The following is a 17,041-nucleotide window of genomic DNA, read 5'->3' on the forward strand; positions in this document are numbered from 1 at the left end:
TCATTCGCCTTTAGCAGAGGTGGAAACTGAGGCCAGAGAAGCTGACTGGGTTGTCCACAGTCCCGCAACTAGCAAGCGGCAGGACAGGCTTTGCTCTCCCGCCCGCGCTCGGGTGGCTCCCAGACGGGCGGGCCTCAGCCCGGGCAGGAGGGCGGGGCGAGCAGGGGGCGGGGGCGGCCGGCACGCGCCGGGGGCGGGGCGGAAGGCTCGAGGGGCGGGGCGAGCGCTCGGGAGGCGGCGCGGGCGCGCGGGAGGCGGTGAAGCGGCGTCACTCTTCACCTGCCCGCGCGAGCTCAGCGCCCTGGGCGGTCGGCGGGCTAGGGGGCTGCAGGGCTGAGCCCCGCTGAGCCCGCCGGGCCAGCCATGGGCGACCGCGAGCGCAACAAGAAGCGGCTGCTGGAGCTGCTGCAGGCGGCGGGCACCGGCAACGCCCACTGCGCCGACTGCGGGGCGGCGGGTAAGGGTGCGGCGGCCGGGAGCGCGACCCCTGCCCGCAGACCTCCTCTCCTCCTTCCAGACCAGGTCCTGTCCCGGGCCCCTGCGGGGGCTCTTCTGACACCCTCGGACCCAGGCCCCCGCCCACCCAAACCACGAATGTCTGTCTGGCGCCCTCAGCCGCGCTCTCCACAGCGGCTGCCGAGCCCATCCAAACCCAGGTCGCCTGACCTCCCCACTGTGGACCCGGACACCGACCCTTCCATATCCTTGGACCCAATCACTAGACCCGGGACCCGGATGCCTTGACCATCTGGTTCGCCTGCCCCATCAGACACCCCACCCACCCGGACCTCGGTCCCTGACATGGTCACTTCGGACCCAGCCACCTCCCACGCCCACGGACCCAAACATCTCCCAAACCTAGGGGTCCCAGATCCCCGAAGGTCTAGTGCTCCCTTATCAACTGCCGGAAGCCCCTGGGGTCCTCCCAAGTTCCTGCTCCGCAGCTTGCCGACTTCCCCACCTGCACCTCACCAGCCGGGCGCCCCAGTGCCGGCCCCTTCCTCTGCACTTTCCTTCCGGTTCCCCGGAGTCTTGTCACTTCCACTTTGCGCTCGTCTCAGCCCTCACCCCATCCCTAGACTCCTTCCAAGATCATCCTGGTAGCCTCCGTGCTTTGGCCGGTGGGCTGACCAGAAGGTTGAATGTTGGTATCTTAGCTCACCCAAGGTGGGGGGACCGAGAGAAAAGGGCGTCCTAACATGGGCAGTGCTGGGCAGGGCCCCAGGAATCCTAATGGCCTAGCCCTGCCTCTCCAGCACCCCCAGCCCAGCCGTGGTTTCTGTGCATAACTCTCCATCCAACTCCCCTTCCACCCTCTTGCCCCTAGATCCCGACTGGGCCTCCTACAAGCTGGGCATTTTCATCTGCCTGAACTGCTCTGGTGTCCACCGCAACTTCCCAGACATCAGCAAAATTAAATCCGTGAGACTTGACTTCTGGGATGACAGTACTGTGGAGGTAGTGAGGGGGGGGTGGGCACTGAAGAGCCTTGAAACAGCAGAGCAGGGGTGGAGGTGGTGGGTGGGTAGCCCCATTCCTCTACAGGGGAGGAAACTGAGTTCCAGAGAGAAGCAGTAACTAGCAAGAGAAAGCACAGCCTATTAGAGTCCTGGCTTAGACAGAGACCCTGAGTGCTAGGCCCTGAGCTTGTTATTTCCCTCAGTTTCCACTTCTGTATTTTAAGGATCCAACTATTCTTTCAATCAGCTCATGTAAGGATTAAATGTAGGCTCATTGCCTACATTTGTAGGCATTATGTATCATTAGCTGAAGTCCTGGACTGGAACAGAAATAGACTAATTCATGGTCTATAGTCTCCCTTCCACCCATCACCCCAAGCCAGGAAGAGCACCTTTTTTGCTCCTCTCATCTATGGAGATGGAGGACACCATCAGCCTGGATGATATAATACCATTTTGGCCAGAAAACCTTCAGAGAGGAAGCTGTTCGAAATTGTGCTGGTTGGCTGAGGAATTCAAGGACTACCGGAAAAGCAGGCCAGTGTTTCCTGAGTGCCCACTCTGTGCCAGGCACTCTGCTAGATGCTTTATTCATCGGGCACGTAGTGACTATAAGCCTACTGTGTGCTGGGTATTAGGAAAGAGCAGTGAATAGGATAGAGTCTCTGTCCACGTGGAGATGATGTTCTAGTGCGGGAGAAAGATAGGAAGCTGGTAAACCAGCAGGCAGACCTGAAGATTGTTTCTTTGTCCCTTATAACCCCCTTATTATACTTTCTTCATTTTTGCAGTTGAAATCCCTGAAGCTTAGGGGGGTTCAGTACTGCCCAAGGGTCACTCAGTGAATCAGTGGCACAGCTGGGATGTGAAACTTGCTCTGTTGGGATCCAAAGCCCATGCAAATCCCAAGTCATAGTCTAGAGTCCCTGGGGGAGGGGGAGAATGGGGTTCACTCTGCTCAGGAGATGTAAATTAAAAACCGGATGTTTCTTCCCACATGTGCCCTCACCCCAGATATGCCAGCTCTGTTCCTGAGTGGTAACTGTTGGCTGAGGCCACTCTTAGCATATCTGCCTCTGGGTCTGTCAGGTGTTCATAGAGCCCCAGTGATCACCCTGACCTACCTACTCAAGGGGGCCAGTTCCGACTTCTTCCATCCTCCAGCTATGTCTGTCTCCTGCACATAGCTGCTGGTGGTCCTGGCCATCTGGGGAGGGGGTGGGAGAAAGAATTTGAATTTTGAAGTTAGACAGGTCTGGGTTCAAGTCCCAGCTCCTCACTTTGTAGCTGCGTCATCTGGGGTCAGTTGCCTAACCTCTCTGAGCCTGTCTCCTCACCTCTAAAATGAGGATGGCAATATTAAAATTGTCGAGGAGATGGAATGAACTAATGGGGAAGGACTGTAAAGTGTTCTGCCTACATGAGGTATGCTGTAGCCCCTCATTGCCCCAGGCTGGGGCTTCCCAGCAGCATGGATAACCTAGCCCAATGGGAAGTGTCAGATTCCAGTAGGAGTGTCTCCTGACTCAGCCTCGGAGCCAGTGGGAAGAGCAGCCTTCTGGGTAGACCATGGTTTCATTTCACATTTTTTCAAGTTCTAATATTACCCCAAGTTGCTGTTGTCTTGCAGTTTATGACCCACAACGGGAACCTCCGTGTGAAGGCCAAGTACGAAGCCAGAGTCCCTGCTTTCTACTATGTCCCCCAGGCCAACGACTGCCTGTGAGTAGGTGATTTCTTGGTCTCCCCTCCCTTTGTCTCTGGTGGTCTTTTCCATGTACCTGGTGGACCTGGGAAGACATTTTGGTACTGTCATGGAAAATACTTAGACCTGGCTCAGTTCCTCCTCTACCCTTATTCCTTGGTTTATCACTTCCCCTCAATGGGACTCAGTTTCCACAGCTGTGATATGGGGCATTTTCTCTATGACCCGCCCCTTTGCCTCTGATGTTCTCATAGCCTACTGGTGGCAGCTAACTTGATAACGAAGAGGGACACTGGTATTTTAGTAGAACAGGTGTGTTTCAGCTATTTCCTATGAAGTGATGTGCCCAGGGCTGTCCCACTTGAACTCAGCCTAGCTCCAAAGCAGCTTTCTGGCCCCAGATCCCTATGTAATCACCATAAAAATAATAGTAGCCACTAGTATTTATTGAACTCTGCCTATGTACCAGGCCCTGTGCTAAATGCTGTGTGCATTCATGTCTTTAATTCTCTCAACAGCTCTGAGATAACACTGGCATAGTCCCCATGAAATAGATAACATTCCTGAGGCTCATAGAGACAGAACTGAGACCAACTAGCCCATCTGACACAGGGCACTGGGGAAATCTAATATAAGTGGGGGGAATCTGGGAAGCAACAGGAGGTTTCAGGTCCCCTGGATGTGAGGGGTCAGTGTGACCCTGGTACCTAGTGACCCCAGCCTCTGCAGGACTGACTGCCTGAACCTTAGCTTTCCTTCCAGGGACTCAGGCTCACTGCCAGGGCTGCTAGACAGTGACCCCCTCCCTTCATCCACCCCCAGCCACCATTCTGGAATAAATAGGAAGAACATACCCTCTGCGCAGGTACAGCCTCACTGGCAGTGAGGGTACGGCTTTCAGGAAATAGGCTACATTTCAGTCGCCATTGTCCTTTAGCCTCAGCAGGAAGCTTTTGGACAGTGTGCAAACTATACAACTGTACCTAGTACCCTACCATTTTCCAGTAGTTAAAACAACCCAGAGGCTGCTGATACAGCATGGAGTGGTGGGGTGGGGGTGGGGGGGACACAACTTTCTACTCAGAGGACCCCAGTATTGTTTCCTGACTCTACCACTCTCTAGCTGTGAGAAGGTAGACAAGTTACCAAACCTCTCTGAATCATGGCTCTCTTGTCTCTAAAATGTAGTTAATGATGCCTCCGTCGTGGCATGGTGGTAGAGAGTAAATGAGATAATTTATGTGAAATGTCTCACAGGCCACCCAACAGTCTAGTTTTAAAAAAATTTTTTTGAAGATTTTATTTATTTATTTGACACAGAGAGAGAAATCACAAGTAGGCAGAGAGGCAGGCAGAAGGAGTGGGGGGATGCAGGCTCCCTGCTGAGCAGAGAGCCTGATGCGGGGCTCAATCTCAGGACCCTGAGACCATGACCTGAGCCGAAGGCAGAGGCTTTAACCCACCGAGCCACCCAGGTGCCCCCCAATAGGCTAGTTTTAATTCATTTCTCATTGTCACCTTTGGAATGCTGCCTGGTCCCCAGCCCGGCTGAAGGAGGTGCCAGGCTTACCTCAAGAGGGTCTGGCTCCCCTTGCCTCCCTGCTGCTTTGCTGCAGGGAGGAAGGAACAGACATTTGGTGAACACCTACTACGTGTTGGGCTTTCTGCCAGCACTCCAGACACTACTTCCACGATTCCAACCACAGCCCCTCACCTTACACCCTATTAGTGGGACACAAATGGCCTCCTCCCTGGAATTCTAGAAGTCCTCTAAATTCCCCACCTCCAGGACCAGGACTGAGGCCTCAGTCTCCACTCCCTCTCCCAGCTCTGATCCTGTGGCTCAGGGTGCCACAGTGGGCTTGGTGACTGTCTTCAGTGTGCCGGGGGTGAGGGCTGTGCATTAAGTGGGGCCTCTGGTTGCAAGTGACAGAATCACAGCTTAGGCATGAGGGGAGTTGTAGGTTCTAGGGATCAGACCGTAGGAGGGACAGAGGTGGAGCCCCCCTCAGGACGGACAGGCCAGCAGCACAAACACCTCTTACATTCCCTTTCTGGTTCTCATTTCTGCCCCATTCAGTTGGCCAGGCTTCTTTCGTGTAGCTGGGAGCAAGGCCACTTTGGGTCCCTGGCTCCAGATCCTTGGCTCCAGCTACCAGCTTGATGGAGAGAGGGCTTCCAGTCCACCCCTCCCTCGGTTTTGTTCCTTTTGCTCCAGTAGCTCAGGGCAGAGCTCTGATTATCCAGGTCGGGCCAGGTGCCCACTTCCAGGTCATTCCCTGTGGTTCTTGGGTAAGGTCATGTGAACCTTAGAATGTTTACCTGGAAAAGGCAAGAGGGAACCAAATAATTGAAATACGTTTTCTGCAGGGGTCATGAGACTGATTAGGCTAACATTAAACTCCCGCTATGTGGTGATCATGGTACCAGATCCTTTTACATATATATTTAAACCCCTCAACAACCCCAAGGGGAAGGTAGGTGTAATATTATTGACATATTCCCCAAGTTCAGAGGAGTTATGCAACTTGCTGTGGGTCCCATGGTGGATAAATAGGAGAGGAGGAGCAGGTCCCAGGTGGTTGGACCCCAAGATCACTGCTGTGTCCAGTGCAGCAGGCCCAGATTTTATGGGCAAACCACAGGAGGAGGGTCCTGGACTCTCCTGGCTTCAGCTGATGAGTGTGCAGTGGGAGGGGGCGGTATAGATGGTCCAGGGGAGCTGGTTGATCTAGAAAGCTGGGCTGGGGCTGGAATAACCCAGTGGTTTTCAGATAGCCCCTTGGGGGGAATATTTTTCCTCCGGGAGACACTGGCAATATCTGAAGACATTTTGGGGTATCATAACTGGGGAGAGGGTACTACTGGCATCTAGAGGATAGAGACCAGTGATGCCACTGGGCATCCGACAGAACACAGGAGTCTTCCCCTTCCCCCAATAGAGATTTAGTCCCAAATGTTATGGTACCGAAGCTGAGCGGCCCTGGGGGGGTCTGACCAGGCAGCTGCTGGGATGCCCCCACCCTGTGAAAAGGGGGTGCCTCAGACACCGTTGACCAAAGGCTCTCTCTTCTTAGGGTGTTAAAGGAACAGTGGATTCGAGCTAAGTATGAAAGACAGGAATTTATGGCCGATGGGAAAACCACCTCACCTCCAGGTAAGGTTATTTCCTTCATCTTTTGAGGTCTATGTTCTAATGAATTCTGGTCAATAAAGCACCCGAGTATTAGGAAGAGGGCCCAGTCAGGAGCTATCTGCCGGCCTCACTCTGGCCACAGAGGCCAAGGTGTGGGTTCCTTTGCCTCTGAAACAGCAACACATCGTCAGCAGGCGGAGTTTTATGGTCTGAGTGGTCAAGAAGCATTTTATCTCCGGTCACCACAGGGCCACAGATGCATACAGTGTCTTAGTGTAAAGTTGCAGAAAGACTCACCCGCCAGACAGTTAGCAAAAGGCACCCCTGCTGTTGGGGAGTGTGGCCCCTCGTGTGGCACAAGGCTTGGTAAGGTACATGGGAGGGATTTCTGCCTCCCTTCCCACCTTTGTGTGGGGCCCAAGCTCACGGCTAGCCCTCGGCCTGTGGCTGAGTCTGCCCACTGCTCTGAGCCCAAGCTGAACGCTGACCCAGAAAGCAAAGTGTACAAAACCACTGCGAGGACCGGAGACAGCCGGAGCTCAGCAACCCTAGCTAAGGGGAGCACATGGTACTCTGAACTTGCAGGTACCTAGAGGTCGCTCAACATTTCCGTCCTTTGGAGGGTTTGGTCAGGTCAGCGTCAACATGACACCGGACAGCACCATTACCAGCATCTTTCAGAATCATCCAGTTTCTCAGAACTTAGCCTTCTTAAGGGTTTAGTCTGTCTTCTTATGAAAGAGCCAAAGAAGGAAGTTACGGAGAACCCAACCGAAGTCATGAGACTTGGCAAATTTGGCCCCAGACAGAACCCTATGTGCAGCAGCTGACATAGCTAAGTTAGATTTAAGATATTTTCGCAAGGGGTGGAGCGTTCTCTCTACCCTCGAGACCCTACGTGGTTTGCAAACTGCTTGTTCATCTCAAGGATGTGGCTGTTCCCTCTTTCTCATCCTTGGCGGCTAAGGAAACCGGGAAGGGTTCCTGTGGAAGCGGGGAAGGGACAATGCACAGTTCCTGAGAAGGAAGTTTGTCCTCCTGGCAAAAGAAGGCCTCCTGAAGTACTACACTAAAGAGGAGGTAAGAGACCAGACCAGCAATGGTCCCTCCCTGAGCGCTGGCCCGCACCCCACTGAGGTCACATTGGAATCAATGGTGCCATCTTCCAGATAATCTCGGTCACTGAGTGTTCAGCACCGCATGGTTACTTTTCCGCAGTCAGGCAATCAGTCTAGTCTGCAGAAAACACACCCCCTCTTCCCTTAGAATTAGCTTAGACTGGGCCTTGGATGGCCACTTGAGCTTACTGCATTTGTTCATGCACTCAAGAAATTATTTATTTATTTACATATTTTAAAGATTTTTATTTACTTATTAGAAAGAGAGGGAGAAAGAGAAGGAGTGGAGGGAGGGGCCAAGAAGGAGAGGGAGGGAGGGAGAAGGAGAAGCAGACTCTTCACGGAGTGGGGAGCCCGATGTGGGGCTTGATCCTGGGACTCCAGGATCATGACTTGAGCCAAGGCAGCTGCTTAACCAACTGAGCCACCCAGGCGCCCCTCAAGAAATTATTTATTGATCACCTACTATATACTAGACATTCCTGTAAGCACTGGGGCTATAGCAGTAAATGAAATGAAGCTCCTGTTCTCATGGGGCTTACAGTCTAATAGAAGACAGGTGGTAACCAAAAGGTACATCAACATATGATATCTGAGGGGCACCTGGGCGGCTCAGTCAGTTAATCGTCTGTTTTCGGCTCAGGTCATGATCCCAGGGTCCTGGGATTGAGTCCTCTGTTGGGCTCCTTGCTAAATGGGGAGCTTGCTTCTCCCTCAGCCTGCCCGCCCCACCGCTTTTGCACTCTCTCTCTAGCAAATAAAGAAATAAAATCTTATATATATATGTGCATATTTATATATACATACATATATATGATATATATAATATAAAACACACACACATATATATGATATATATGGTATATGGAGGTGGTAGTAGGTTCTGTGAAGAGAAGTAAAAGCAGGTGAAGAGTTAGAGGATGGTGGGGCTGATATCACACAGGGGTCATGGAAGGCCCCTCTGATGACATTGGAGCAGAGAAATCAATAAAAGTGAGCAAGTCAGAGGCTCCTCGATAGGTCAGTTGGTTAAGCAACTGGCTCTTGGTTTCAGCCCAGGTCATGATCCCAGATCAGGGTCCGGGCTCAGTGCAGAGTCTGCTTAGGTTTCTCTCTCTCTCTCTCTCCCTTCTCCATCTGCCCTCCCCCACTAAAATAAATAAATAAATTTTTTTTTAAAAAAGTGAGCAAGTCATGTGGGTACATGGGGCAGAATAGAAGAAGTGGAGGGAACATAAACATGGTCCTGGATAGCACATACATGCGTGCCAGTTAGAAAATGACCCCTCCGAGATGGTGTAGCCCTGAGTCCCGGGTCTAGATAAGCAGAAGCCTAGATTGCAGTTCTCGATTATACTCTCAGCCAGGGACTTTTTGTGTAGGGCACAAACTACTCCACCATAAACCACAGCCTGAGCTGGGAGGGTAGTTGGTGGATCAAGGAAGCCAAAGTGACCTGTGCAGAAGGAGCAAAGAAAAGGATGGAGATGAACTTACATAGGTAAGGACCTTGTAAGGCCTAGTAAGACTCAAGATTTTTTAAAAACCAGTTTTATCAAGCTATAAATTCACAGAGGTGCCTGCATGGCTCAGTCAGTGAAGAGTGGGACTCTTGATCTCAGCTCAGGTCTTGATCTCAGGGTTGTGGGATCAAGCCCTACTCCCAGCCTTACATTGCACTGGGCTCTGCTCATAGCAGAGGGTCTGCTCTGGATTCTCTCTCTCCTTCTCCTCCCTCACTGCTTGCATTTTCTCTCTCTCTTTCTCTAAAATAGATAAATCTTAAAAGAAAGATACAAATTCATATATCATTACAATTCACCCATTTAAAGCATACAATTAATGGCTTTTAGTCTATTCACAGAGTTGTGTGACTGTTAACACAATCAATTTTAGAACATTTTCAAAACCCCCAAATGAGGGCACCTGGGTGGCTCAGTCATTAAGCACCTGCCTTTGGCTCAGGTCAGGACCCTTTGGCTGGGTCCGTGGATCAAGTCCTGCATCAGGCTTCCTGCTCTGTGGGGAAAAACCCAAAAAGAAATCCCACATCCATTAGTCCTTATCCTCTCCCCACCAAAGCCCCAGCCCCAGGACACCAATGATCTACTTTCTGTCTCTGTAGGTTTGCCTATTATGGACAAATAAGGACATGGGCTAGGTGGTCTTTTGTAAGAGACCTCTTTCATTTCGTATACGTGTTTAAGATTCATTCAGGTAGCATGTATTAGTACTTCTTTTTATTGCTGAGTACTGGTCCACTGTGTGCACCTTTCATCTGTTCACTTAGTTGGTGGACATTTGAGTTATTTCCACTTTTGGGCAAGTACGAATAACACTATTATGAACATTGGTGTAGCAGTTTTCATGCGGATGTTTCCACTCTTCTTGGAGATATTCCTAGGAGCGGAATTGCTGGGTCAGATGGCACGTCTCCTATTTACTCTTCAGAGCAACTGCCACACTGTTTTCCAAAGTGGCTGCACCGTCTTATGTTTCCACCAGCAACGTGTGAAGGTTCCTCTTGCTCCACATCCTCACCAACACTTGCTGTCATCTTTTTGATTATAACCATTTTGGTGGATAAGAGGCAGTATGTGGTTGTGATTCTGATTTACATTTCCTTGATGGCTAATGATGTGGAGCATCTTTTCATGTGTTTATTGGCCATTTATCTATCTTCTTTGGAGAAATGTCTGTTTAGATCCTTTTCCCGTATTTTAATTAATTTAGTTGGCTTTTTGTTATTGAGTTTTTATAGTTCTTTGTGTATTCTAGGCAAAAGGCCATATTGGATACATGATTTACAAAAATACGGAGGCTTTTTGGATTTTACTCTGAGATGAGAAGCCATAGGAAGGTTTCAAGCAGAGAAGTGATATAATTTGATTTAAGCTTTTTGCATTTGGGGAATACAAGTCTTATGACGGATGAACCTTTTGTGGGGACAGTTTCCCCTGTCCTTTTTCTCCTGCTTGCATCAAGGACCATTACCATGACTATTTTTATTTATTTTTTAAAGATTCTTAAGTAATCTCTACATGTAACATGGGGCTCAAACCCATAAATCCAAGGTCAAGACTTACATGCTGTACTGACTGAGCTGGCCAAGTGCCCAACTTCAACTTTTTTTTTTTTAAGATTTTATTTATTTATTTGACAGAGATCACAGGTAGGCAGAGAAGCAGGCAGAGAGAGAGAGGAAAGGAAGCAGGCTCCCTGCCGAGCAGAGAGCCCGACGCGGGGCTCGACCCCAGGACCCTGGGATCATGACCCAAGCCGAAAGCAGAGGCTTTAACCCACTGAGCTACCCAGGTGCCCCCCAACTTCAACTTTTTAAAGGAGCACTCTGGCTACTGCTGCGGTCAGGATGGGGCAGAGAGGGGACAAGAGTGGAAGGAGGGAAAGCAATTAGGAAGCTATTGTAGTAATTGAGGAATCAGGGCACCTGGCTGGCTCAGTCAGTAGAGCATGTGACTCTTGATCTCAGAGTTGTGAGTTTGAGCCACACCTTGGGCATAGAGTTTACTTAAAACAAATAAAAACAGTTAATAAAAAAATAATCAAGGGAGAAATAATGGTAGATTAGACCAGTTTGGTGGTGAGGGAGGTAGTTCGAGGTGGCCAGATTTTGGAAGTAGAACCAAAAGAACTTACTGCTGGATTGGTCGTAGGGTGTGAAAGTAAGAAGGATCAAGGGTAGTTCCCTGATTTCTACCCTGTGCAACTAGAAGGAGAGATTTGCCATTTACTGAAATGACAAAGACTTAGCTCACTGAGAGGATGATCAAGAGCCCTTTTTGGCTTGAGATGCTTATTAGTCATCCAGGTGGATGGAGAAGGAGGTTGGATACGTGAGCCTGGAGGTCTGGGGAGAGTTTGAAGGTGGAGTTGTCAGCATTGGGAGTGGTTTATCGATAGAACTGCCTGGGATCACCTGGGCAGGAGTGTGGGTAGATGAGAAAAGATTTTTTTTTTTTTAAGATTTTACTTATTTATTTGAGAGAGAGAGTGAGAGCATGAGAGGGGAGAAGGTCAGAGGGAGAAGCAGACTCCCCATGGAGCTGGGAGCCTATGTGGGACTCAATCCCTGGACTCCGGGATCATGACCTGAGCTGAAGGCAGTCTTAATTAACCAACTGAGCCACCCAGGTGCCCAAGATGTTTTTGTGTATCCAAAACGTGCTTACTAAGATAATTTCCCACTCATCTTTTTTTTTTTTTAAGACATATTTATTTATCTAGATATCTAGATAGAGAGAGAGCACACAGAGGGAAAGGGAGAAGCAGACTCCCTGCTGAGCAAGGAGCCCTATGCAGGCCTGATCCCAGAACCCTGGGATCATGATCTGAGCCGAAGGCAGTCGCTTTTCCAACTGAGCCACCCAGGCGCCCCTATTTCCCACTCATCTTGATTCAGGGTGCTTTTAGTGCTGCTTCTGTCTGAAGGAGCATCCTTCTGCAAACCTTGCTTTTCATCTTGTGGGCTGGCAGAGGACAGTGGAGCAGTCCACACACAAAACTATTGTTTGTGCCTAGCCAAGGACCGTGGTGGTTTTATAGCATCCTGGCCACTTCACGTCCACGCAGTAGGTGTTGGGGCTCTGCACCAGGTGCTGTTCCTTGTGCTTTTCTGCTTCTCTTCTGGGGATGAGTGCAGGAAGTCCTCCTTCACAAGGAGTGTGTTCTTATGGGGAGGTTTTCACGTGCGGAAAGGAGCAAAAGCAGAAATCCTAGGACTGAGTATTTTCGTTACTTGTTCCTGAATGACAAACCACCATACAACTTAGTGGCTTAAAACATCAGTTTATGATTTATCTCAGTCCCGGGGGCCAGGAGTTTGGGCAGTGTACCCCATGTAGCATCAGCCAGGTCACGCACCCTGCTGCCCTGAGCTGGTGGTTGGGCTGGGCAAGAAAGCCCAGGAAGCCTTCACTCCTAAGTCTGGGGCCTTGGCTCCTTTAGGGAGCCTCTGTCTCTCCATGTGCTTGTTCCTTATTCACGAGTCTGGCTTGAGCTTCTTTGCAGCATGGCAGCTGGCCTCCCCTGAGCAAAGGGCGATGCTGTAGGCTTCTTCCGCACTAGGTCAGTAACTATGTTCTGAGACACCTGGGTGGCTCAGTGGGTTAAGCCTCTGCCTTCGGCTCAGGTCATGATCTCAGGGTCCTGGGATCGAGCCCCGCATCGGGCTCTCTGCTCAGCAGGGAGCCTGCTTCCCCTTCTCTCTCTGCCTGTCTCTCTGCTACTTGTGCTCTCTCTCTCTGTCAAATAAATAGATAGAATCTTTAAAAAAAAAAAAAGAGGAGCTACCTTCTGTTGATCAAAGCAACTCCAACAGCCAGCACTGATTCAAGGGGAGCAGATACAGACTTCCCCTCCTTATGGGTATCATGGCATGTACATATGGGGAGGGAAGGAGTTTATTTTGAGATTATTTCCCACACTGAACCCTGAGACATTCCAGTGTTTAGAGGGCAGAAAAATGAGACGTTTCCAGGAAAGAATGTGAAGGAGCGGCCAACAAAGTCAGAAAAGGACAAGCTCTGAGCATGTTAGCCACCACCTGCCTCCATTTCCTACAGGTGGGCTGACTGACTGACTGACTGAATTTCACATTCCCCCTGTTGCTTCCCTAGATAGACCACAGCAAGGCTAACAGGTGACTGCAGTGTGACTGCAACCTGGGACCAAGTGAAAAATGATGGGGAGTGAAGAGTACTACCCCTCCGAGTGAGAATTAGGGGTTTCTTCTCAGCCTTCAATTTAAAGCACTGAAAAATGTTGCAGGTCCAAAAGGCCGGCAGAGAAGGGCTGCGGCAGAGTTAGGAGCAGACGTAGTACCCCAGTGGCCACTAGGAGCTGGCCTCCAGGAGAGTCTCATCCTTGGTTCGCCAGGGTCCATCTGTTTCTCAGTCCTAAGCCAGTTCAGTCTAAACCAGTCTAAAAACAGAATGAGTGGCTTCTGTTACTTTTAAATTTCTTTCCCAAGAGGGAACTTTTTTTTTAGGTTGTAAAGGTAACGCATTTTTATGTAAAAATTTTGGGTAATACAGAAAAGTAAGGCTAAAGAAAGGAAGACTCATCTCAACATAATAAAATAATAATACCCAGAACAGGTTTTCTTAAAAAAATCTACAAAGCAAAAAGAAAAAGACAGTCTTTTGGAAAAATTGGCAAAGAAAATAGACTGGCAGTTCACAGAAAAGGAAACCAAAATGCCTGATAGATAGAAGAAGAGATGCTCCATCTCTCTGGCAGTCAGGAAAATGCAAATTAAAGCCCTACGGAATATACCACCCACTCACCAGAATGGCTGGAATTAAAAAGTCTGACAATTCCATGTAAAGGACGTGGAGAAACTGGAACTCCCCTATGTTGCTTGGTGGGATTGTAGAGTGATACAACCACTTGGGAAAACCATTTGGCAGTTTGTAATAAAGGTAGATATATACTTAACAGTATAACCCAGCCATTGCACTCCTAGCCATTTACCAAAGAGGAATAAAAACATGTGTCCACAAAAATATTTGATGCAAATGTTCATAGATGCTTTATTCATTAAAAAAAAAAAAACCACACCAGAATGTGGAAAGAACCCAATGTCCATCCACAGCTGAATGAACAAATTGTAGTATATCCGTAGAAGGAATATTACTCAGTAATAAAAAGGGACAAACTACTAATAAATGAACAATGTAGATGAATCTAAAATAAATTATTCTGAGCAAAAGAAGCCTTATTCAAGAGTATGTACTATATAATTCCATTTATACAAAGTTCTAAAACAGGGTAAAACATTTCATATCAGACGCCTGGGTGGCTCAGTTGGTTGGGCAGCTGCCTTCGGCTCAGGTGTCCTGGGATCGAGGTGTCCTTCAGCTCAGTGTCCTGGGATCGAGTCCCACATCGGGCTCCTTGCTCAGCAGGGAGCCTGCTTCTCCCTCTGCCTCTGCCTGCCACTCTGTCTGCCTGTGCTCACTCTCTCTGACAAATAAATAAATAAAATCTTTAAAAAAAAACATTTCATATCAACAGAAAGGAGATAAGTGATTATCTAGGGTGGGGGGAGACATGGAAAATGACTCGCAGGGTGCCTGAGGAAGCTCTTGAGTTAGTAGTCTTTTTTTTTTTTTTTTAAGATTTTATTTATTTATTTGTCAGAGAGAGAGAAAGAGAGAGTAAGCAGAGGCAGGAGCAGAGAGAGGGAGAAGCAGACTCAGCACTAAGCACAAAGCCCAGTATGGGGCTAGATCCCATGACTCCAAGTTCATGACCTGAGCTGAAACTAAGAGTCGGAAGCTTAACTGACTGAGACACCCTCGTGCCCCAGTGATTGCAGTGATGCTTCCATGGATGTATGCATTTGTTAAAAACCATGCTGTACTCTTAAAATGAGTGCCATTTATTATTTATAAATTATACCTCAACAAAGTTGATGAAACGACTGTTAAGAATGACATTCAGGGGCGCCTGGGTGGCTCAGTGGGTTAAGCCGCTGCCTTCGGCTCAGGTCATGATCCCAGGTCCTGGGTTCGAGCCCCACGTCGGGCTTTCTGCTCAGCGGGGAGCCTGCTTCCTCCTCTCCCTCTGCCTGCCTCTCTGCTTACTTGTGATTTCTCTCTGTCAAATAAATAAATAAAATCTTTAAAAAAAAAAAAAAAAGAATGACATTCAATTTCATACCCATCATATTGGCAAAAAACTTAAATCTGCCAGTCAGGTGTGGGTGAGGCCATAGGGAAAGGGGATCTCCTCTGTGACTGAATGTGTAACTCGTTTCCATTATTCAGTATTCAGTATTGAAGTAAATAATGGTTCAGCTGCTATGGAGAGCCATTCAGTGAAATAATTTGGCAGTTTCCTGTACATTGAAGATGTGTACCCGTGTGATCTAGCAATCCCACTCCTAAATATACACCGTGACTTGGAGAAACACTCCCATATGTGTACCATGGACACAGCCTGACTGTAGCATCACTTCTGATTGCAAAAATCGAAATAATCTCAGTATCTTGAACAGGAAAATAGAGATAACCTTTGGTGTGGTCATTTACAAGAGCCAGCCAGGTTGGTGTATCTCAACAGGAACAGAACTCACAAATGTAACATTGAGTGACAACAGCAAGATCTAGAATGATACATATAGTATGATACCATTTATGTAAATGGAAACCACAAAAATCAATACTGTATATTGTTCATAGATACGTATATGTGCGTAGAAGTATAAAAAGTGAGCTAGAAGAATAAACATCAGACTCAAGACAGTGATTGCCTGGTTGGGGGGAGTACAGGAGAATGGGATAGAATGAATAATAGCGAAAGGGATTTTGCCTTTATTAGTAAAATCATATTTCTTTTAGAAAAAGTTAGGAAGAATATTGGCAAAATTAGATATTCTTTTGTGTTTCTAGTATTTCTCATAGTAAGTATTTAAAAAGGAAAGTCTTCCAGTAGTCCTTCAAGAAGAGTATTAGTATAAACATGTCTATATATTTTTTAAAGTATTTTATTTATCTATTTGACAGAGAGAGACACAGCGAGACAGGGAACACAAGCAGGGGAAGTGGGAGAGGGAGAAGCAGGTTTCCCGGCGAGCAGGGAGCCTGATGCAGGGCTTGATCCCAGAACCCTGGGATCATGACCTGAGCCGAAGGCAGGCACTTAACAACTGAGCCACCCAGGTGCCTCTAACATGTCTATATATTTATGCATGTTCAAATTGACATACATTTTATATATATGTATATATACTTCTGCAAATATGTATGTGTTATTTTTTGTATTAGTAGGTTCCTACTATGCATCCTGTTCTGGGATTTGGTATTTCTACCCATGGATATCATGGATATTTTTTCATATAAGTAATATTGACCTAGGGGTGCCTAGGCTCAGGCATTGGGTATCTGCCTGGGGCTCAGGTCATGATCCCTGGGTCCTGGGATCAAGCCCTGCATCAGGCCCCCTGCTCAGCAAGAAACCTGCTTTTCCCTCTCCCACTCCCCCTGCTTGTGTTCCCTTTCTCGCTGTCTCTCTCTCTGTCAAATAAATAAATAAAATCTTAAAAAAAAATAAGCAATATTGATCTAAATTATTCTATAAAAATTCTGTGATATTTCATATACCATTATTTGTTTATTTAACCCATTGTCCCTGATGTGTGTGTATATATATACACACATATATATAGTAGTTATATATTATTATATAGATATATATATATATAATAGTTTCTCTTCCTGCTCCTCCTCCTTTTCCTCCTCCTCCTTTTTCTTCTTCTTCTTCTTCTACTACTACTATTGTTCTAAAAAACATGGCAACAAGCATCTTTTGACATACATGTTTGCACAGTAATGCATTTCCTGGCAATAGATTTGCAGATGTGAAACTCTGAGTTAAGGCGAAATACTCAACATTTTAATAAATATGACCAAATTTCCCTCTAGAAAAGACTATCGAATAGAACTTTGTTCAGTGATAAAAATGTTCTATGTCTGCCTTGTCTGATACCCTAGCCCCAGGTGGCCTAGCACTTGAAATGGGACTAAGCATAAGGAGATGAGGTTTTTTTATTTTTCTATAATTTTTTTTTTTTAACTAAGGTCTGGGCCCACTGTGGGGC

The 17,041-nt window shown here is 47.8% G+C and overlaps 1 protein-coding gene and 1 pseudogene across 9 annotated transcripts in view; one reads left to right on the plus strand and one right to left on the minus strand.

Annotated features, from left to right (window-relative positions):
- The first annotated feature begins 298 nt into the window (after nucleotides 1-298).
- LOC111151760 (ArfGAP with dual PH domains 2) overlaps nucleotides 299-17,041 on the plus strand; it is a 28,853-nt gene continuing 12,110 nt past the window's right edge. For 7 of the 9 annotated variants that reach the window (XM_022509945.1, XM_022509940.1, XM_022509941.1 and 4 more), the window contains exons 1-5: nucleotides 299-457; nucleotides 1,328-1,458; nucleotides 3,091-3,182; nucleotides 6,243-6,322; nucleotides 7,269-7,381. In XM_022509945.1, coding sequence (XP_022365653.1) covers nucleotides 364-457; nucleotides 1,328-1,458; nucleotides 3,091-3,182; nucleotides 6,243-6,322; nucleotides 7,269-7,381 — 510 coding nt within the window. In that variant the 5' untranslated portion in view covers nucleotides 299-363. Of the gene's footprint in view, nucleotides 458-1,327; nucleotides 1,459-2,292; nucleotides 2,294-3,073; nucleotides 3,183-6,242; nucleotides 6,323-7,268; nucleotides 7,382-17,041 lie in introns of all 9 variants that reach the window. The other 2 variants (XM_022509942.1, XM_022509938.1) reach the window with 2 other exon arrangements.
- On the minus strand, nucleotides 11,847-13,760 carry LOC111151409 (annotated as a pseudogene).

The sequence above is a fragment of the Enhydra lutris genome, unplaced genomic scaffold (genome assembly GCF_002288905.1).
Source record: "Enhydra lutris kenyoni isolate GAN:26980312 unplaced genomic scaffold, ASM228890v2 scaffoldscaffold26, whole genome shotgun sequence".
Classification (NCBI taxonomy): Eukaryota; Metazoa; Chordata; class Mammalia; order Carnivora; family Mustelidae; genus Enhydra; species Enhydra lutris.